Genomic DNA, 23,492 nt, shown 5'->3' with positions numbered 1-23,492 from the left:
GTGGCCAGGAATTTGCAAATGAAACTCATGATGCCAGATGCCAGCTTTGATTATTGCTGAACTGGAAACTGTTGGGTAAAAAAAAAATGGTGAGGTCATCAATCTTCTCTCCAATGGGTTTTTAACATTCTTTCATTACCTCTCTAGATCAGATTGTAGTATCTTCCTAGCAGTTCCCCAGTATCCTCCTTTAGCTCTGCATTACCAGCCAAATCAGCCTTGTGTACAGAACATGGGTGCCAAGGCTCAACCATGTCATTCATCTTGCATTCTGTTGAATTTATTCAGTTCCTTGCATATCCAGATTCATGGACTTTCTTTCCAGTGTTTTGGGGCCTGTTATAGCAATATTTTTGTATTTATTGCAGCAGGGAAGTGTTTTTATTTTCCAATACTGTAGAGCTCCAAATGGCTTATCGTCCACCTCAGATGGACATTAAGGGGGGCAGTTTTAATACTGTCTGCTTTTGGGACAAAGTCCATGGGTATTTTTCACCTGGAGACTTTGCCCCAGTTTTCAAAAGCAAAAGTATATACATACTTCTGCTTTGAATCGTGCTGTGGGTACAAAATATCCGTGGGCATTAGTATCTGCTTTTTGTACTGGTGGTGTTTTTTTATGCAAAATAGCATGCATAGAGTTGAAGATGCAATCTGTGCATGTTATCATTCTCCCCTTGACCTAAACGCATTTCTGGAATGCTGCCTAAACGTGGCTGAACGTTCATGTGCGGTGGAGCAGTGTCTACTTTTAGCCAAATTGGGAGGTGATTTTACGTTGCATAAATTATTTATATACATAAATGGCTTTGAAAATTGTCCTTTAAAAACCAGGGTTTTTGGGGAGTTTTTTTTTTTTTTTTGGGGGGGGGGGGTGCGGGGGAAAGCAGTGATGTCACGGTACTTGAAACTCATTTATTGCACATGAATAGTCATGTTCTATTTCATGTTTGAATAACAGAGCTAGTAGCTTCAGCTTTTCCCTATTCTTTTCCTCTTAGCTTTCTTCCAGATATAAATTCATCCCAAGCTTGAGTGCCTGCTTCTGTTCTAGCTATAATTTTGGGTGGCAGCATGTGGCCTGTATGAGTAGCACAGAATGACATTGTTTTTTGGCCCATCTCCCCCCTCCCCACTTGTAAATTGCTCCTTTGCTAGTTGCTACCACATGATCCTGCCTTTAACCAATTACTTTTCCCTCTAAATTTTTTTTTTTTTTTAATCTTTTTGGCATAGTGGCAGTACATGACTAGTTCTTGAACTCTGTAACAGGCAGGGGAGCTGCCAAGTACTATGTACACTATTTTCTCTTGATCAGAATTATAAAGCGCTTTTGTATGCTCTTGGCCACAGACCCCTGGTTTCCTGCAGCAGATTTTTGAAGATTCTGTGGCAAGAGTTAGCAAATTCTGTGGCAAATGTTTCAAAATTCTGCAGCGGCTATGTGATTCTATTGCATAGAAATTCACATCTCTGATTAAACAAAAATGTTCATGTTTAATGGAAAACCTTTTGCTTTTTTATAATTTTAACATAAGCTATTTGTATATTTATAGAAAATATCACATAATATACAGAAAAAAAACAAAACCAACTTGATTTCCTGGATCTTGGTTGCCTATTTGACAATATTGGTCTTGTACTTTTAGGTGTGCATTATCTGTTAAATAAAATGTTAAAGAAACCCAAAACACTTAGTTAATATTTCCATGACATGATCCCAAGTCCAGAATAGGGGAAGGGGGAGGGAGGATGTTACTGGCAAGGCCAAACAGCTTAATTCCTAAATTAGATAACAGTTCTTTGCACCATTACTCTAGTGCACATAGGGGTAGATTTTATAAACTTGCGCGCACACGATGCCCGATTTTATAACATGCGCGCGCAGGTGCGCACATGTTATTAAATCAGGGGCCGGCGTGTGTAAGGGGGTGCATATTAGTGCAACTTGAGCGTGCCGACGCCCGCAGCCTTCCCCCATTCCCTCCCAGGCCACTCCAATTTAGGAACGGCCTGGGAGGGAACTTCCCTACCCCCTAATCTATCCTTCTTACCCCACCCCAAAAGTTATCTTACCCTTTGGGCCTGCTCGAAGCAGGCGCAGGGTGCGCGCACCAGCAGCATGCCGGCAAGCGATCCTCTTACACAGCGGCAAATGGCCGCTGTGCCAGGGATCTTTCACCCTGCTCTGTCCCTGCCCCTTTCTCGAAGCCCCAGGACTTACACGCTTCCCGGGCCTTTTAAAATAGGCCCGGCGTGTATAAGGCCTCCTACGTGCGTAAGGCTTTTAAAATCCGGCCCATATGACTCATAATCGCTGTGAAAAAAAAAAAACTATATACAGAGGGGCCGATGCAATAATCTTCGCGGAAAGCGGGCACTGATTTTTCAGCGCCCACTTTCTTAACACACACATGGTGCCCGCAAAGGGGGCGCCATGCAATATGTAAATTAGGGGGTCACGCTAGGAAGAAGGCGCTAGGGTCGGTTGCACCTCCTTGCTAATACGATCCGCCGCGGCTGCCGTTATGAGGACCGACGCCGGTAATCTCAGCCTTGGTTTTCATAACATGCCTGTCTGCCAGAAATGAAGTTTTTTCTGCTTTTCTGTACTTATTTTCAATGTGCTCAGCTATTAACGTCTGCTCCAGGCAGGCGTTAATATCTGAGTGATAAATGTGCGTCTGAGACGCACATTTATCTTTTTGCATTTGGAGTAAATGAGTAATAGCCTCATTCACATGCCTTTTGCATGTGATGAGCGCTAACTCATTCACTCCGCGTCAGACGCGTGTTAAATAGACGCTAATCCCCCTATTGCATTAGGGGGTGGATTAGTGCCTATTTAACCCACGTCCGACAGCGGGTTATACAGTGCGCTCGGCATTGCATCGGCCCCAGAGTTATCACTCAAACTATTTAAGTGCTCAAGATCATAAAAAAGTATTCCCCTGATGTAAATGTATTGTTGTTTAAGGACATTTATTAAAAAAAACAAACACACAAAAAAACCCAAAAAACTAAAAAGCACCTCCTCCCAAAACCTGTGCTTGAATTCCAAACAGGTCTTCCTCTTTACCTGTGTTGATTTGAACAAATCAGGAAAAATATTAACTCTGCCAAAACACAGGGAAAGACCAATTCTTGGAACAAAGCCTCATAACCAAATCTCTATTCATCTCTAAGGCAAAGGAAACCTGTAAGGTCCCTCTAATACCATGACTTTTTCAGATTGCTCCAAAAGAGCAGACACATCTAACTGTCAGCTAACACTAAAGACTCAGTCACCTTCTTAAGCAGCTGGTATCCATTTTTTTTTTTATGGCACAAAATAACTTTACACAAAGGTGGAATCATTTGTGGAGAAATGTTCAATATATACAAGAAATGTTGTTATCTTATAAGGAGAAAGCAACTTCATTCAGGGGAGATTTTTAATATTCCTAAAATTATTCTCCAGAGACTCCAGGAGTTATCTTTAAGTATAGCACTGGAAGTCTGAAGCAAGGAAATTTGGGTGGAAAAACATCCTAGCATGGCTGAGTGATATTCCAACAGGAAATTCTGAACTTCACACTTGTTAGATACACCCAAACATTAATATAATTGTCGCACAAACTTCTAGGATATTTGTTGCACATGCCAAAGATTCCCAATACAGTGGTTTGCAAAAGTTTTCAACCCCCTAAAAAAGGCTCGCCTACCTACACACAGCCTCTCACACCCCCCCCCCCCCCCATACCCACAGACACCCTGGCTCTCATCCATATACCAGGTACACACACACGCTATAACCCCCCCCCCCCCCTCACATGCAGTCAGGCAGTCATGCCCCCCCCCATCATCACCCAGTTTCTCACCCAGCCATATACACACACACACACAGGGCCTAGGTCTCTTCTTCAGCCACCAGCGGGATGGTCCACTGGCAGTGATAGGTCCTCCTCCCTTTGTCTGTCAGCGGGATGAGGTCCGCTGTTGGCCACTATATCTTCCTCCTCCCTTCAGTTGCCAGCTGGATGGTGTCCACTTGCAGAGCTAGGTATTCCTCCTTTCTTCTGCTGCCAGTAGGATGGAGTCCGCTGGGGGCCACCGCGTCGTCATCTCTTTGGCCACCAGTGGGATGGAGTCTGCTGGTGGCCTTTGCAGGACAGGCTGCGCGGCGGCCTATTGAGTTGTGAGGTGAGAGGCACTAGAAGTCATGTTTATCCAAACGTCTTCTCCTGCTGCCGCAGGGCTGATCTCGTGGTAAAAGCTACAAGATCGGCCCCGCGGCAGCAGTAAATGACTTTCGGATAAATGCAGCTCCTGCCTGGGATGGGTTATAGGGAGGTGTGATATCACTGATTGGATCAGGCAGGGGTTTGGTTTATCCATGCTGGATTTGATCCCTGCGCAGGGAAGTAAAAGCTGTGTGCAGCCATGAGAAAAGTGCATGGCCACACATGCGCACAGCTTAGATGGAACATTGATCATGATCCTCAGTCAGGAAGTCGTTTACCGGAAATGTTCAGTTTTAAATAGAAGCTTTTTTCATCTTGGTGTCAGGCAGGGTCCAAAAGATCTCCTTCACTATTTGTCCTGCCTCTCCTCTTTGAGTCTCAGGACATCATCTGTCAAAGTGAATCTTGCTGCTATTATCACTTACTATACTCAAGTGAATGGAAAGCTGATTTCCATCCTTCCTCTGTTATCAAAGTTCATGAAGGTTTTGTAGCATACAAGACTTCTGGTTGCAAAGCCATTAATGTCATGGGATCTCAGTGTCACCTTGGCACAACCGGTGAAATCTCCTTATGAGTGGTTGGAATACACTTCCTTAAAATTTCTTACCTGGAAAGTGGTATTTCTAGTTACCATCGCTTCAGCTAGAAGTCAATGAGCTACAAATATTGGTTTCTTACTTGCCGTATCTACAGTTTTCCATAACAGGGTGGTGGTCCGCATTCACCCAGAGTTTCTGCCCAAAGTGGTTTTGGCATTTCATTTGAATCAAGCCCATGTTTTGCTCTTGTTCTTTCCAAGATCTCAGGCACATAAAGGAGAGAAGGCCCTCCATTCACTGGACTATAAAAGGACCTTGGCCCATTATCTGAAGAGAGTTCAACCACACTATCAGGCTTCTGAACATTTCATATTCTATGATCCTAACAGAATGACAATAGCTATTGCCAAGCGTACATTGTCCAGCTGGCTAGCAGACTTTATCTCGCATTGCTATGCTTTGGCCTCTAGATTCTAAACTATGTCATGGCTCACCTAAGATGTTGTCCATTGATGACATCTGCAAAACTGCAACTTGATCATCACTTCACACCTTCATGTCCTATTACTGTCTGGACAGACTTTCAAGAAACTATAGTAGCTTTGGAGAAACAGTTTTGTGCAGCCTTTTCACAGAGTAGTGCACTCTACTGGGGGGAGGTCAAGTCTAGGTTGCTTTTATTTATTTTTTGTGTAAGTGCTCAGCTTGCAACCCTCAGCTTGGAAATCTCCACATATCCTGGCTAATTCAGTTCCGCTTATCGATAAAGTAAGCTAATTTGCTTACTATAAACAGGGTTCTCTATAGATTGCAGGATGAAGTAGCCATGCTTAATACCCACCCACCTCACTGGAGAGTTGACTAGCTAAGCTTTGTAATCAATTAAGAGGCTCCCAAGGCATTGTGTGTACAGGAACTCCCACATGGGCTCAGAAGTAAAACTTTACACAGTTAGAGAGGTGGGTCTGTTCTACACTGTCTGCTGATCACCTGTGTGTCATGGCTAATTCATCCTACTGACTTCATAGTAAGCAAACTTGCCATATTTGATTTCAGATAAAACTACACCTCCAATACCTAAAGCACATTAACAATGTAATAACATTGCATGATTGACAGTGTCATATGCTGCAGAGATGACTTAAAAAAACAATAATATTTTAGTCTAGTTCCTTAAGCAAGTAATCAGTCACAGACACTAATAACACTTCCATGCTATGTTTTTGGTTTTTTTTTTATGAAATCCACATGCATGTAAATCTATCTCATTCATATTCATTGTAAATATCCTGAAACCCTGGCCTGTTTGTGGCACTTGAGGATTGGAATTCATCATCACTGGAATAAGCCCTTCAGATAGACCTACTAATCAGTGAAAATTGTCTCTCAATAAACAAATTATTGAGGGAGAACAGGGATCCAGAATATTAAAAGAATGTTTTAATTCTGTCAAATCTTTTGATTTCCGACTAACCTGTATCTTCAAAATGATCCCATCGAGAGATTTCTTCTCCAAACACTACTGAAGAATCTGGTGGCAAACTGGAAAGTGATCATTCAGCAGATCATTAAGATAAGATTAATTGATAGGAAGCAGACTAAACTTTTTAAAAAGTCAAAATGAATGCCCTCTTACTGTACAGTACCTGAGTGGTATAATTTTGCAGAAGATTTATATATTTATAAATATTTGATATTCTGCCTTTTACCAAGAATGGCCTCCAGGTGGATTAATCAAACAATCCAGAATATTGTGGAGGTCAATACAAGATTTCCTTCTTCCTGGAACAAGGAGCAAAAAGGAAATGCAAATAATATGAAAAAGGAAGGTGAGGTTAGGAAGACTAAGTCATCTTCTAGGAGTAGGATCAAGGGTCGGGAGTAATAAGTGTAAAATCATAGGTGCATTAACAAATAAGGTTGTCTAGTGCTGATGACTGAGAATCCCATGGGTGTTTAAGTAATAGTCATTGCTGAAAGTTCTGAGATCGTCAATATGACTTAAAGCCTCTGTTGAGGAATCTAGTGGAATGCCTGTTTTGAACAGTCATGCCTTAGTTTTGGGGTTTTTTTGCTGGAAAGTGAAGAACATTGTTTGCACGTGGGTAGCTGTGCTTTGTTCCAGAGTTTTGGTGCATAGGTCTTGTACAAGTCACTATGGCAGCAGCCAGAGGAGGTGAGGAAAGTAAGGCCAAGGGAAGGAATGGCATTCTCTTTGTGGGAGTATAGGAGAGGAAAAGCTGGGAAAGAGATATCGGTACCTATTTATTGACTCATTTAAAGATGGAACTAGTTTTTTATTGTATCCTGCGTTCTAATTGGAACCAGTGCAGTAAATACATGATTGGTCTTGTGGGCAGATGTGTTAGTGGCTGTATTCTGCAAGAGTTGGAGGCATTTCAGACTGTATTATGAGATATAGATAAATAGAGAATTGTAATAATCAGTGTACTGAGTCGCACTGAAGACATACATTTCAACTCTACTGAAATATAAATAAACTTTTATCAAGGGAAAATAATTTATTGGACTTTTCTAATTCTATTTTCTATTTGGACTTGTATCTCACCTTATTGAATACAGTGTGTCTTATAAACAGATTACAAAATACAGTAAAATTCAATATCACAAACAGAATTCATACAGCAAAATAAAATTCATAATAAAAATAAATACTAATTCAAAACAAAACATTAAGTGCAGTTCATAAACTAACTCAGTTAGATCCTACTCTATTATATTTTAACTGCATTCATTTCCTAGTTAAACATAATGCAATTAATAATCTGTATAAACCACTCACCACACTAAACCACATTCAAAAATGTCCCATATAAACAAAATTCCCCAGCCTGATGGTAGTCACCTTAACCACATACAGCTCCAAAGAGCCTATTGACTGGGTCCCATTCATCCATGTAGCTCTCTCTCCAGCTATTAACTTGTGTCATTAGGAAATTATGTGCTGATACAACTTGACCTGTATTGAAGATAACAAAACTGAGTAGGCATATTCAGTTGTTGAAAGAAAAGAACCTTGATGGTGCCTATAACAGGAAGACTGTCATGCAAAGGAATCTACATCAACTGTCATATCGCCTGTTCCTGAAGGGAAGAATTTTTAGTTACTCACGTTAAAAGGCCTATATTTGTGAGTTTGGGCTGAGCACAAGCAACTTGTATTTTAAAATGGCCCAATTATGTGTGTGTACGTGTGCAACCCAACGTGTGGAGAAAAGGGGCAGAGGTGGAGTGTTCCAGGGCAGGGACCAACATTTACACATGTAAATACGAATTTTAAATCCAATGCCTTCAGTGCGACTCAGGCTATTGCCCGCACTTATTTCTGCTCTTGATGAAGTGTAAGTGAAGAAAACTTGTTTTAGGCCTAAAATGACTGGGTGAGAGGTCTGGGTAAACTAGGCTGAAGAACCAGGAGAATCTCGATGACCAAGAGAGAGAGTGGGCAAACTGGACTAATTGGTCAAACTGGCTATTTCCTTCATGTGCGCATGTTTTAAAATCAGCTGCGTACATTATAGCCAAGAACTTCCTAAGGAAGGTACACAAATACATATACATGTGCTAGGTGCATTTTAAATCATACACACACACTTGCGCAGACAATTTAAAATTCCTGTGCGTGTCCTCATGCACACACATGTGAGTATGTGGGCACACGGACTCTCTTTAAAAATAGCTTCTGAGAATCCCCTCAGCAGATGAGACGAGACATGTGAGGAGGTTTACAATAAAAATTTTCCAGTGAGACATTGTCTATCAACATGCATAGTAAAGGCAAACTGGAAAAGTTTTTGGATAATCTTATCAGAACACCAACACTAGATGTGAGCAGACTGAATTAAACCATCTTGTTATTCACCTTCAATTTCTTCGTGTTTGGTACTCTGTGGTCTGATCTTCACATCATAAAAAAGTTAGACATGAAACAATAGTGTCGATTTAGAGTCAGTGTCTGTCAGAACAACAACAAAGATGGTAGGATACCATTTCTTGTGTAACAGCTACTATCCTCCGGACATAATATTTATTAATACAAATGTTATGTTTTCATTGACAACATATTCATTACTCTCACCTTCTTCCATAAAACTGGAAGCAAACATTGCAATGTGAACTTTTATTGATGTCTTTTTGATCATCCCTACTCTACTGATTTACCTGTCAGATGAAGATTTGAAATATTGAATACCAGTTGTGGGGCAAAGTTTAAGGACTAACAGATAATGGACTGTTTCTTTCTGTCCATAAACCTCTCTTCTGAATTTATTTTACTAAAAATGGTTTTATTTTTTGTACCAACAGGTTAGTTAAAACTTTGAATCTGTACTGCCCTTCTGATGCTGGTGGCGACTGGAATGACTGTAAGATGGAAAGGGGGTTGTGGTTAGTGGCGGCTTTTGTGTGTTTTTATTAAAACTCAACTTCTGGGTTTGGTGTATAACATTCTGTTTATGCTGCGGTCAGGATTTAACACAGTCTCTGATTTTGCATTAATGGGGTCTGTGTGATGAAGGATATGAGAGACTTTTAAACTGAAACCTTTTTAACAAAGATACTAGAAATGATATGGCTGTGACAAACAAGTTTAACAAAATGCTAAATGATTTGCACAAAAATTTGTTGAAATCTGTACTGAGAATGTTTGTTTTTTAACCCAAAGAAAAAAATTAATATAGATTACAAAAAGGAGTCTGAGCATTGGCATTTTTTCGCAAAGAATTGTTCTATCCACACAGGATAGAAAACCCTAGAAGAAATCCACCACTTCTTTATTTAAAATGATTTTAATTTGCTTAAGCTCCTCTTTCAATCTAAAATTTAGTATGTAAAATTATAGTGTATGCATGGGTGCTTCAAGCTCTCTCATTGCCTCCATCAGAGCCTCTTTTCTCAGCAGTTCTTAAGCTATATTCTGAGCCTGCTCTGGTTTATGGGCTTCTAGTGCTTTGCCCATAGTTGGGTAGTGGACCTCTTGATATTTTCTGTACTCAGTATTAGGAGACTTCTGTTTTTGATGAGGATATGCAGTGCAGCATGGAAACGAAGATAAAACCCTGTATATACTTTGAATCTCCAGTCTGCTCCAAGTAAAGAGAGAGGTGTCCATGATGTTCTGGCGGACTCCATAAGTCGCATGGGAAAGCTTGGCATTCAGCAAGTAAGTTTTTTTTGTTTTTGTGTTTTTTTTTGTTTTTTTTTATATTTTAAAACTGGATTTTTCAAACCTTATCAGGTCAAAAAATCTGAGTATTTTGAAGTAGTGGCGGTTAGTTACACAGCTCTTTTCTCCTTCAGTGCATCAGCTTCTCTGTGTCTTATTGTGCCTCCTGAAGGAGAATATCTGCCAAGGCTATCTTTAGTGCATATCCAAATTCTTGAACCTGAAGCACAGTTAGTTTAAAAACATAGCATCTCCGCTTATACATCCAGCAAGACTATTTCGTTTGAACATAAAATATAATCAGGATACGTGGTTGTCCGTGGTGCTGCAGGAAGGGCTTCAACATGGACTTGCATGGTCCCTGCAAAACTGCAGCTGACCCTGGGCAGAACTGGGGGCAGCGGCTGCTTGGGTAATACACTTTGTATGCCCTCCACCCTCTGCACTGATCAGCCAGCAGAGGAGAAAAGCGGTGGTGCTTTGCGTTGCGTCGCCCTTCCATGCCACCCAGAGCCTGACTCAGAGTCTGAACTGTGTTGCACTATAGTGTCCTCATGTTCAACTGAGAGATGGGTCCTGAGCGACAGGAGGAGCAGGAGGATTCAGGCTAAATGTGTGTGAGAGAAATGATTGACATAAGGTTGGAAAGGGGAGCAAAAAACCTGAAGCCTTCCTCTATCTCCGGTCCTCCTTTCCTCCTTACTCCCCATTCCTGAATCCCATTCAGTCTCCCTTTCCTGCATTGATCATTAAGATTCCTTTTATTCCCCCACCCGAAAAGAACAAAATAAATTACCCTGGCACATACAAGAGGTTGGAAAGATTTTGTTTATAAGCATAAATGAAAATATGCATTATTTAATCTACAAATCTATAAAATAGGTGGCCGAAAGTCAGAAACGTCACCACAGAATTTTCTAAGTGTGCTGTTGAATCTAACCGTGATCAACTGCAGAGAACTGACTGTAATAACCAATAATTGTTAGGACCGGTGGCGGCCTGTGCCCGGGGCCAGGTGTCATGGCCACTGGCAGCGGGGAGCCAAGACGTCGGCCGTGGCGGCCCTGAGCTGGATACTAGGGGTTGGGTTTCCGGAGGCTCCGCGGAGGGTAGGGGGCCTCGTAGGGATTGCTTTCGCGGCCGCTACCGCTGCTAGGTCCGGCCGATTGGGCTCTGCTTGGCCAGGCTGACTCCTCCCCCTTCTGTCCCTACTAGAGCCGCGCGCACGGCTGCTGTAAGATTTAAAGGGTCCACGACAGGAAGTTGTCGTGGCTCCTTCCTGAAGACTCCTCCCTGGATTTTTGCATTTAAGGCATGGTCTGCTCCTCAGACCTTGCCTTGGTATCAAGGTTCCTGGCTGGGTTTCGTCCAGTGCTCTGTGTTCTGGTTCTTCATCCCTCTCTGCTTCTCCTCCCTGTTGGATTGACTCTTGGCTCCTGACCTTGGATTGGCTTTCGTGTTCCCCGTGGCTTGATCTTGGACCGCCTTTCATCTCTTCTCCTGGCTTGCTCCTGGACTGGCTTCGGACCCCCCTTCTGACACATCTCTGGATTGGCTTTCATAGAAACATAGAAACATAGAAATGACGGCAGAAGAAGACCAAACGGCCCATCCAGTCTGCCCAGCAAGCCTCACACATTTTTTTCTCTCATACTTATCTGTTTCTCTTAGCTCTTGGTTCTATTTCCCTTCCACCCCCACCATTAATATAGCGAGCAGTGATGGAGCTGCATCCAAGTGAAATGTCTAGCTTGATTAGTTAGGGGTAGTAGGGGTAGTAACCGCCGCAATAAGCAAGCTACACCCATGCTTATTTGTTTTACCCAGACTATGTTATACAGCCCTTATTGGTTGTTTTTCTTTTCCCCTGCCGTTGAAGCAGAGAGCTATGCTGGAAATGCGTGATGTATCAGTCTTTCTCCCATGCCGTTGAAGCAGAGAGCCATGCTGGATATGCATTGAAAGTGAAGTATCAGGCACATTTGGTTTGGGGTAGTAACCGCCGTAACAAGCCAGCTACTCCCCGCTTTGTGAGTGCGAACCCTTTTTTCTTCTCCCCTGCCGTTGAAGCAGAGAGCTCTGCTGGATGTGTGAAGTATCAGTTTTTCTTCAGCCCTGCCGTTGAAGCGACCCCTCTCGTGTATCGTACCCTTGGACCGGCTCTTCGACTCCTTCAAGACTACCATGACCTGCTGGAGGTGCCAGCCGTCTAGCATCCTCGACATGCAGGAGACGCCTGTATCCAGAGCATTCTTTAGTCTTCAAGAGAGTCTCCTAAGTCCTAGCGGCCGGGTCCCTACGGGCTCCTCCTGGGGGGATCATGAGCTTCCAGGGTGAAGTAGTCTTTCAACATCCACAATATTCGGCCTTGCGCTTCGACGGTAGAGAACTAAACGGGGTCAAGTTCCTTTTGGGTAGCGCTGACTCTACCTCAATACAGGGGTCCACCTTCCAGTTCATAACAGAATACCAAGGCGATGGGACCCGGCAGAGGCCTCAGCTTGTCAAGCCATTCCAGGACTAGCCCAGAAAGTCATGGAGCAGCAACGCATACTGGAATCCATGGCCTCTTCCTTGGAACGACTCAACGCCCGTCTTGATTCTATAGCTGCGGCTCAGGCAATCCCTCCACCATTACAATCGGTAATGCCGAGTAATACCCGTTCGATTCCATTACCGATTCCTCCACGTTACAGAGGCGATCCTCGCTTATGCCAGGGATTCCTCGACCAATGCAGCATGCATTTTCATCTTCAAGACTCCTTGTTCCCGGATGACTTTACAAAAACCACATATATCTTGTCTCTGTTAGAAGGTAAAGCCCTGGCATGGGCTTCTCCCTTTTGGCGTCAGTCAGGTCCTGTCCTACAAGAGCTTCCTAAGTTCTTGGAACTGTTTCAAGCGGTATTTGATGACTCGGGGAAACAGGTGGTCGCTGGTTCCAAGCTTCTACAACTTCGGCAAGGAGGTCGACCACTGGCAGAATATACCATTGAATTTAGAACTCTTGCCTCTGAGCTCCATTGGGAGGAGAACTGTCTTCGGTCTATATACTTGGAGGGCCTGTCATCCAGAATAAAGGATGAAATGGCAGCCCGAGAGTTACCTCGATCATTGGACGCTATTGTGGACTTGGTAACCTGGATCGATCGCCAACTACAAAAAAGAACTTGTGAGGGATCAAGCACGAGAAGACTCATGGCGGTCACTCCTCCCTCTCACTCAGTTGCCTGTACCCCTCGTAAAGCAGCAACTACAGAAGGGACTGTCGAAGAACCTATGCAATTGGGGCATGGTCCCCTCTCTCCTGAGGAATGGCAAAGACGCTGTAAAGCAGGTCTCTGTCTGTATTGTGGAGGAACAGGTCATCTCATAGCTCGTTGCCCAATACGCCCGGGAAACTCCCAAGCCTAGGCTCCATCGGGGGAGTAACCCTAGGCATCACTTCTCCAGCTCCCCCACTAACTCTGCAAGTCTCTGTACATCTTGGAGATCTCCAGTTCTCTACCCTAGCTTTAGTAGATTCTGGAGCTGGGGGAAATTTCATTCTGCAAGAGGTAATACAGCAACTACACATTCCTACTTGCCTATGCCAAAAACCGTTAATCATATCTTCCATTCATGGAGATCCCCTGCCGGGGAGGATAACTCATCATACCGTTCCATTGGAGTGTCACATTGCACCGAATCACACTGAAAGTATTTCTATGTCCTCCAGAGAGCTATCCACCCTATAGTTCTTGGTATTCCTTGGTTGCAACAGCACAATCCACAGTTCGACTGGACATCTTTAAAACTCATCCATTGGGGTCCAGCATACCTTAAGACCTGCATTAAAGGATCTAACACTTCCAACAGCTTCATCTGCTCGGCCCGTCTTGTGGGTTTGCCGCCTCAATACCAGCAGTTCGCGGACGTTTTCTCCAAAAAGGCTGCCGACATCTTGCCCCCTCACTGAGAATTCGATTGCAGCATCAATTTCATTCTGAGAGCCACACCGCCCCGCGGTAGGGTCTATCCGTTATCCATCTCGGAGACACGTGCCATGACTGAATATATCCGAGACAACTTACAGAGAGGATTTATTAGGCGCTCTAAATCCCCTGCCGGGGCTGGATTTTTTTTTGTTGGGAAAAAAGATGGAACTCTGCGCCCATGTATAGATTTCCGTGGGCTGAACGCCATTACTATCAAAGATCAGTACCCATTACCGCCAATAGCTGAACTCTTCAACCGTTTTACAGGGGGCCAAGGTGTTTTCCAAATTGGATCTTCGAGGAGCATATAATCTTATTAGAATAAAGGAGGGTGACAAGTGGAAGACAGCATTCAACACCAGAGATGGACATTATGAGTATCTAGTCATGCCCTTCGGATTGACTAGCGCCCAGGCAGTATTTAAGAATATCATCAATGAGATATTTTGAGATTTGCTTTATATCTGCGTTGTAGTCTATTTAAATGACATTTTGATTTTTTCCTCCAATTTACAAATACATCAACATGATGTTACTCTAGTTCTCCAATGCTTAAGAGAAAATCATCTGTATGCTAAACTCAAAATGCATTTTCAAACAAGGAGTCGCTACCTTTTTTGGGATATATCATCTCCAACCAAGGTTTTCAGATGGAGCCATCCAAATTGAAGAGTATTCAAGAGTGGCCCCAACCCAACGGTTTACGAGCTCTCCAGCGTTTCCTGGGTTTTGCTAATTACTATTGCAGCTTTATTCCGAAGTTTTCCAAATTAGCTGCACTGCTTACGGCACTCGCCCACAAAGGGGCGAACATCAAATCCTGGCCTTTAGAGGCTGAAGAAGCATTTCGGGCACTCAAGGACTTTTCCTCAAAAGACCTTGCCTTCGGCATCCAGACCCCAGACGTCCATTCGTGGTAGAGGTGGATGCCTCTTTTGAAAGGGTAAGAGCAGTCTTAAGCCAAAATGATACCACAGGGCCCTCTCATCCTTGTGCATATTTTTCTAGGAAATTTTCACAGGCTGAACATAATTACTCCAAAGAGTTAGATCCAAAGAGTAATTACGGGATCAAAGAGCTTCTTGCCATTAAACTGGCATTTGAAGAATGGCGGCAGTGGCTGGAGGGAGCTCAACATCGAGTAACAATCTATACTGACCACAAGAACTTAGTATACCTTCAACAAGCCCAACTTTTGAACCCGCGTCAAGCTAGATGGGCACTTTTTTCCACACGCTTTCACTTCGATCTGAGATATCGCCCTGCTGACAAGAATATGAAGGCCGATGCCCTATCTCGATCCTTCTCTGCCGAAGATATTGAGGAGCCAGTTCAACATATTATAGACCCGGCTTGCATCACCCTTTCAGCAATGATTACCATCCCACCTGGTAAAACCTAAAAGACTGCGAAATAAAGTACTGGCCTGGGGGCACGACTCTCAATTAGCCGGACACCCGGGAAGAGCTCGGACGCAACAGCTTCTACAACAATATTATTGGTGGCCAGAGATGCATAAAGATATCCGAGCCTATGTGGACTCTTGCCCAACATGCTCTCAACACAAGATTCTCACCGGGAAGCCATGGGGGCTTTTACAGCCATTATCTATTCCCAAGAAGCCCTGGACACATATCTCCACGGAGGGAAGGAGGGAGAGATAGGTACATATCTGCATGGCCCTGGACATGAGCGCCAACTTTTCAAAACTGTTGAGGGTACTAAACTCAAATCAAATAACCTCTCCCTGGACACAGTGAAGGAACTTGCTGAATATTGGGCTGCTCAATCACCCACATAGCTGACACCTATTGCCCTGGATATATTTTGTTTTTTTGTATTGATCAATCTAAAATAAAGAGGTTGGAAGAAGAGCTTCAATACCCAATTCCTGTCTGGTTTTAAGTTACTAAAACCATGACCATTTTTAAAAGAAGATGAAATAAAGTCTATACATATTCAAGACATATACTGAGAATGAATTAAGCAGACTGTTGAAGGGCCTGTGTAGTATGTGAGATGTAGCTTTAACCATTTGTATTTGAATAGCCTCTACTGGCTTAAACAAGTCCCTCTTCATCCTCCTTGCAATATGTTTTTAGAGTTAGGGACTTGAAACAGCCTATATAGTATAAAGCTACAATGAGCACCTATTTTAAAGTCTGTTAGCGAAGCCTCAGGTTTAACTATCCAACCACCTGACTGAAACCTAATTAATTTTGTCACCTGAATGGACATACATGTCGTCTTGGTTATTCTTCATTTGTTTTCATAGTGACCTGTATGTCAGCATCAGAAAACTGTGGAAATTGCCTTGAACTCTTGGCAATTTCAGGTCCCTAGCACATACTCCTCATCTGGTGTTCAGATATCTTCAGTAATATTTCATTTTATTTTATGCATAAGAGAGAACGCACTAAAACAGTCTTTCTGCCACTTTCAGGAAATACAAAATGTTTTATAACTTCAGGTCATACATGAATAATCAGTCATTGATTGGTATACAATTTCTTATTTGTTGTTGCTTTATGGTGTTAACATATTATTCCTATGTAACTATCAGTTTCTAGCAAAAACAGTTACTCCTAAGTGAACAGTAATTTCCAGTCTAGACTGGCTGCAACTAGCTAAACATCTCTAACTTCATCATTTTTAAGGGTCACTACTGGTTAGAACAAATGCAAAGCAGTACAACGTTTTCTGGATATTTGAGACTTCTGCAGAAGTTAGTTAGGAGGTGAAAAACACAGTGGCCAAGGTGGCCTTCTAAAATTCCACACCTGTTTTGGAGGTTAGTATGCAGAAACGTCATGCACCAGGGTCAAGATGTAGAGAAGAATCTTGCAGCAAATCCTTATTAATTGACTGAAGGGAATGAGTATTTCAACCATACTGTGTAAGAGAGGATCTCTGCAGAAAGTGATTGGCAGATGTAGAGGCCGAACAATTGTCCTTTGGCTACCTTCCAATAGTACTTTACACTATATGCTCCTTTGTGATTTAGCTTTGGATATTCAAGTGCTACGTAATATTTACAACACTCAGATGAGGAGTAAATATACATGATGATGGATTTAGGGAAGCTAAAATCTTAATCAGATGTGCAAATTTATTTTTCTTCAGCCATTGCTTAGTAGCTGTTCCCCCACCCCCATTATTTGGTATAAAGCATGTGCTTCTGGCTTTGTCTTTGGGTGCTGCGGGATGGCCACGCAGCTTTTCGCTTCTGGAGGGGAGGTGCGAAAAGGCCTTTGCTTCTGGCAGACTCTCCTCACTGTAGATTATTCCTTCTTCCGACCCCATTGCTCCTGCGATGTGGTGTGAGGCTCTGCATGGCTCCACAGGCCAGACTGCTGAGGGCGAGTTCTGCCATGGCCCCACTGGCGTTTCTTCACACCATGGCAGGATGGGCTCCACCACGGTCCCACAGTCTGTCTTCGGGCTTCGGTGGCCCCTCTACTTTTCTTTTTGGCTGTGAGTGGGCAATCTGAGCAGGAGCTAAGAAAAGGAATCCATTTGACTAGAGTGGCTGGCATACCCAGGGATGCCAGATTTTCGCTGATAAGCCAATCTGCCCCTGCATGGGCCATGTGCAGTCTCACATTTCCTACAACAATGCACCTCCGCAGATGTTCTGTCAGGAATCTGCGGAAAGGGAAGGGTGGAATCTGTTCTTACTTGGGAGAGTTACCCTTCCCATAAAGTAGGATTGGTGGTCCCACACTCCCCCCACCCCATCTTACTACTCCCAACTTTACAGAATGATACTTATCATATAGTTCCTAATAGAAACTGCAATTTCATCATGGCACAGCTTGCTTTACGGCAATGCTATCAGGCATGGGCTGTATGCCTTATGTTTTACTAGGTTTCCAAGAAATCAAACAGAAAGAATCTTTAAATTTGCAGTCCCCATACCATTCCCCCCCTACCTGCAGCCTGTCAGCAAGGCATATTATAAAGTACTTACAGGCCTGCATGCAAATGAATATGGGACTGGCTAGTGCCACAGGTACTTCTATATTCGCAGACAAGTTGGAACTATAAAGTATGTGTAGGAATATATATCTGTCTCTCTTACTTTCAATCATATAGTAAAAAACTATACCTGGTTTAAATAATAATATTCAACTGAGAGAAACCCAGTATACAAAGTATCAAAAACCACAAGAATCCACCTTCCATAATAAGTTATTACTCTATTAAAAAGTTTTAACCAACTAATTTGTCACATCGTAAATTTTAAATGTATGATGTAAAATAAATATTTGCAACTGAGTAATTGATTTAACATTTTTTTAGAATAATATAATTTATTGTGGAAGGTGGATTCTTATGGCTTTGATATGATATATATGTATATACAGTGACTTGCAAAAGTATTTGATCCCCTAAAATGTCAGCAGATTTGTGTGGATTACAAATGACAGATTGTTCCGGACAGTATATTTATTGCAAATCAGTATGCTCTTAAAGTAAATTTTCAAAGCCACAATTCATTATTTCTCTGCATTTTTTGTAAAATAAAATTAAAAACTGAAAAATGCCACTTGCATAAATATTCAACCCCTGTGCTGTGGAAGCTCCAAGTTTACACAGATGAAAGATATTGCCCTAACAATTGCCTTAAAATTGGCTTCTACCTGTGAATCCTTAAAGGTCAGCTTTTCAGGATAAAATACCCCTAATTCCAGTACCATTAGTCAGACTGTGAATCTGAAGGAAAACTGTGAGCATGAAGAAGACCGGAGGCTCACCTTTATACTGCACCCAGCAACCCCCGGGAGAGGAGTCCAGAGGTCACCGCAAGCGATCCAGGGATTGAATTCCAGAGGCCCTGCATCCTTTGCAGTAGAAGAGGACCAGAATCTCAAACCCTTCAATTCTTTGAGTGTAGATCAATTTAATGGTGGTTAAAGAGGATTGGTAAGTATTACGGATGTGCATTAGTTTGCGACGAAACAGGAAATAGAGGCGATATTTCCTATTTCTTCGTGTTTTGGGGGGGGGGGAAGAAACGATAAGGAAACCCATGAAATTTTGTGTGCTTTTCTTATTTTTTGGGGGTGGGGGGCGAGAAAGGGTACATTTAAAAAAAAACCAAAAAAAAAAAAACCCCCAAAACAAACAAACCCCAATCCCACTCCAACCCTTCAAATTTAATTTATTGCAACCGTACCCTCCCCCCCCCCCCCCCCCCCAAAAAAAAAACTTGACAAATTCCCTGGGGGTCCAGGTAACGATCTCCCACTCTCGGGCCGTCAGCTGCCACTAATCAAAATGGCGCCGATGGCCCTTTGCCCTTACCATGTGACAGGCTAATGGTGCCATTGACCGGCCTCTGTCACATGATAGAAGCAATGGAGGGCTGGCGCCATCTTTAAAAATAGCGTGGGCCATCCATTGTTCCTACCATGCTCAGTAGAATCTATATGGGAAGAAATCCCATGTGTGTTGGGTAAGAGTATAGTGATAGGAGTATACTACCGTCCACCTGGATAAACTGGTCAAACAGATGATGAAATGCTAAGTGAAAGCAGGGAAGCTAACTAATTTGGCAGTATAATAATAATGGGAGATTTCAATTACCCAAACACCACACGGGCTGGATCTGCACTTTCAATATAAGTCCAAGAACACAACAAATTAAAGGCACGGCGATGGGTGCCACAATGGCCCCTAGCCTAGCCTGTTTGTATGTTGCCAGATTTGAGGAGCAATTCATTTACCAATCTCCATGGTCACAATTTTTTATAACCTGGTTGAGGTATATCGATGATATTTTCTTAATCTGGTCAGGCACGGATGTACAGTTTTTTGTATTCTTAGATTGGCTTAATAACTGCAATAGTCACCTGCAGTTTAATTTTGATATTCAGACCCACACTATCCCATTTCTTGATATCTTGATTTCTGTTTCGAAGGATGGTTTTAAAACGACCATCTTCCGTAAACAGACTGATAAAAACACTCTTTTACAATATAATAGTTGTCATCCACGTTTCTTAAAACAAAATATTCCTACGGGACAATTTCTGAGGCTGCGACGTCTATGTTCTTCAAAAGATGAATACATTTCCCAAGCTAAGCAGATGATGCTTCGGGGGTACCCTTACAAAACTTTAAAACGGGCTTTCAAACGGGCATTATATGTTAATAGAGATCTTTTATTCTTACCGAAAAATACATCTGAAGATAATTCTATTAATTGTATTTTGCCTTTTTCAGTACAGAGCAGGAACATCTCGGACTTGATTCGTAAGCATTGGACAGCATTATCATTGGATCAGTTTTTTCAAGCATCTCTTCGATTCACGTATCGAAGGGGTAAAAATTTAAAAGATATGTTGGTCCATACTGTTCAATATCCAGTCACCTCTGTGAATAGTGGTGGCCACAAACCATGTGGCCACTGTACAGTTTGTTCTTTAATGATGGTTATATCTGAATTTATTCATCCTGTAACATCTAAAGTTATTTCGCTTCGAGACACCTCCGATTGTACAACCACGGGGGTTGTATATATAATATACTGTCCATGTAATAAATTTTATGTGGGTAAGACGAAACGAATGATGATAACCCGTATTATCGAACATAGATCAAATATAAAAAATAGGAGGGAGAATGAGCCTTTGGTGGAACATTGGATACAACAACAACATCAAATCACAGATTTAAGATTCTTTGTTTTGGATGTGGTCCGCCCCCCATCACGGGGTGGCAATTTTTCTGAATTATTGACACAAAAGGAACAGAGATGGATCTATCTTCTGGACACAGTGACCCCTGGTGGCTTGAACAATGAAATAGTGGAGTTTTTTCACTTAATGGTTACCGACTTACCTGCCGTGATCTGATTGGCTTTCCATTCTCATAATCTGATTGGTTCCTGACATTCGCGCCAAAATGTGGTTTGGCGTTTAAAAGGCCAGCCTGGCGATTTGGTATTTGCACTCCCTGTTAACTTGTTGTCAAAATTATTGAAGGTATGTGGAATTTTGTATATGATCATGATATACCATTTTCGGTCTGTACCCTATATGTTTTATAGGATCCATGTTAAAAGTTTAATTTCATTTTATTTTTAGATTTGTTGTTTCATGGTGTTGTCCCTCCCGACGCAGCCAGTGGGCGAAACACGGGGTCTGTGTCGGGGGACCCCTACTTGTGCTTGGAATAATACACAAAAAATTTACAGTGGAGTTGCCATATGAACCGTGTTAGAATTCTAATAAATTTTGGATCTGACAAGACTTCTGCACTTGTGTTCTTAGATTTCAATTACCCCAATATTGACTGGGTAAATGTAACATCAGGACTTGCTGGAGACATAAAGTTCCTGGATGTAATAAATGACTGCTTCATGGAGCAATCGGTTCAGGAACCAACAAGAGAGGGAGCTTTTTTAGATTTAATTCTTAGTGGAATGCAGGATTTGGTGAGAGGTAACTGTGGTGGGGCCACTTGGCAATAGTGATCATAACATGATCAAATTTAAACTAATAACTGGAAGGGGGACAATAAATAAATCTATAGTTCTAATATTAAACTTTCAAAAGGGAAACTTTGATAAAATGAGGAAAATAGTTAGAAAAAAACTGAAAGGTGCAGCTTCAAAGGTTAAAAGTGTTCAATAGGCATGGACATTGTTTAAAAATACAATCCTAGATGCACAGTCCAGATGTATTCCACGCATTAAGAAAGGCAACAAATTCCAGAGTTTAACGCACAATTAAACTCTGAAATTTGTTGCCAGAGGATGTGGTTAGTGCAGTTAGTATAGCGGTGTTTAAAAAAGGATTTGATAAGTTCTTGGAGGAGAAGTCCATTACCTGCTATTAAGTTCACTTAGAAAATTACCACTGCCATTAGCAATGGTAACATGGAATAGACTTAGTTTTTGGGTACTTGCCAGGTTCTTATGGCCTGGATTGGAAACAGGATGCTGAGCTTGATGGACCCTTGGTCTGACCCAGTATGGCATTTTCTTATGTTCTTATGTGGAAGGAAGGCAAAATGATTACTGGCATGGTTAAAAGGTGAGGTGAAAGAGGCTATTTTAGCCAAAAAAAAATCCTTCAAAAATTGGAAGAAGGATTCATCTGAAGAAAATAGGATAAAGCATAAGCATTGTCAAGTTAACTGTAAAACATTGATAAGACAGGTGAAGAGAGAATTTGAAATGAAGTTCGCTGTAGAGGCAAAAACTCATAAAAACATTTTAAAATATATCTGAAGCAAGACTGACCAAGGGGTTACAGGGGCTTTTAAGAAAGATAAGGTCATTGCAGAAAGACTAAATTAATTCTTTACTTCCGTGTTTATTAATGAGGATGTTGGAGAGATACCAGTTCTGGAGATGGTTTTCAAGGGTGGTGAGTCAGGCAAACTGAACCAAATCACTGTGAACCTGGAAGATGTAGTAGGCCAGATCACCTGGACCGGATGGGATGCATCCTAGGGTACTGAAGAAACTCAAACAAAATTTTTATTTATTTATTTAGCATTTGTTTATATACCGAGGTATAGCATACATTGCCTTCACTCCGGTTTACAATACAACAACCGGTTACATTTAAATTCATAATAATAATAATAAAGTGACAAAAAAGGAATCAGAACAATAACAATACAAAACATTAAGATCAAGTAAATACATTGAACATTATAACATTAGATATGAGAGTGTGCAGCACTTGAAGTTGACAGTAAAAACTGTACATGAAAGACAGGATTCTGTGATGCAAGGAGAATGAAAGAAGAGGGGATTGCAAGTAAAAAGAGCGTGTAGAGGATGAGATAAAGGAGTTATGTTCTGCTGTCATTGGGTGCACAGCCATTGTAAGACTGTGAAAGAAGCCATTCTTTTAGATCTTTTTTAAAAGATTTAAAATTTTCTTGAGAATTGAGGTGTTGAGGTAGTGAGTTCCATAATTTTGGGCCGATGATAGAGATGGCTCTATTTCTAGTGGAGGATAATTTGGCTTGTGGAAGTGAAGGGATATCCAGCTGAATTTTATAAGCTGATCTTGTACGAGCTGAGGTGTGTAGATGTATAATATTGTTCAGGGCAGTGTAGTCTGCTTTGTGAATTGACTTGTGTAGGATAGTGAGGACTTTGTATTCTATTCTTTTTTTAACTGGTAGCCAATGTAAGTTGTAGAGTATTGGGGAAATATGGTCAGACTTTCTTTTACCAGTCAAAACTCTGGCAGCTGCATTTTGGAGTAACTGCAGAGGTCTTAAGGTTGAATTAGGAAGGCCTATTAAAAGGGAATTGCAGTAGTCCAAGCTGGAGAAGATTAGGGATTGAAGAACGGTTCTGAAATCCTTGGGGTGCAGCAGGGGTTTTAAGTGTTTGAGTATTTGAATTTTGTAGAAACCATCTCTTGTTCTTGTTGTGATGAGTTTTTTAAAATTTAGCTCATTATCTAGCCAAAATCCAAGGTCTTTAACGTTTTCCTTGAGTTGAATTTGAATGTTGTCAAATTGGAAGGGAGGAGTAGAAGAAATGCCGGAGATTTTTCTTGTAATTAGTATACATTCTGTTTTGCTCATGTTT

The 23,492-nt window shown here is 41.9% G+C and overlaps 1 protein-coding gene across 5 annotated transcripts in view; it reads left to right on the top strand.

The window, feature by feature from the left end:
* Nucleotides 1-23,492, top strand: part of SH2D4A (SH2 domain containing 4A) — a 242,009-nt gene that overhangs the window by 124,643 nt on the left and 93,874 nt on the right. For 4 of the 5 annotated variants that reach the window (XM_029601684.1, XM_029601677.1, XM_029601672.1 and 1 more), the window contains one exon: nucleotides 9,867-9,947. The exons of the other annotated variant lie outside the window; for it this stretch is intronic. In XM_029601684.1, the coding sequence (XP_029457544.1) occupies nucleotides 9,867-9,947 (81 nt within the window). The remainder of the gene's footprint in view (nucleotides 1-9,866; nucleotides 9,948-23,492) is intronic. 5 annotated transcript variants of the gene reach the window in all.

Source organism: Rhinatrema bivittatum, chromosome 1 (assembly GCF_901001135.1).
Source record: "Rhinatrema bivittatum chromosome 1, aRhiBiv1.1, whole genome shotgun sequence".
Taxonomy (NCBI): Eukaryota; Metazoa; Chordata; class Amphibia; order Gymnophiona; family Rhinatrematidae; genus Rhinatrema; species Rhinatrema bivittatum.
This window is presented reverse-complemented; position numbering and strand designations above follow the sequence as displayed.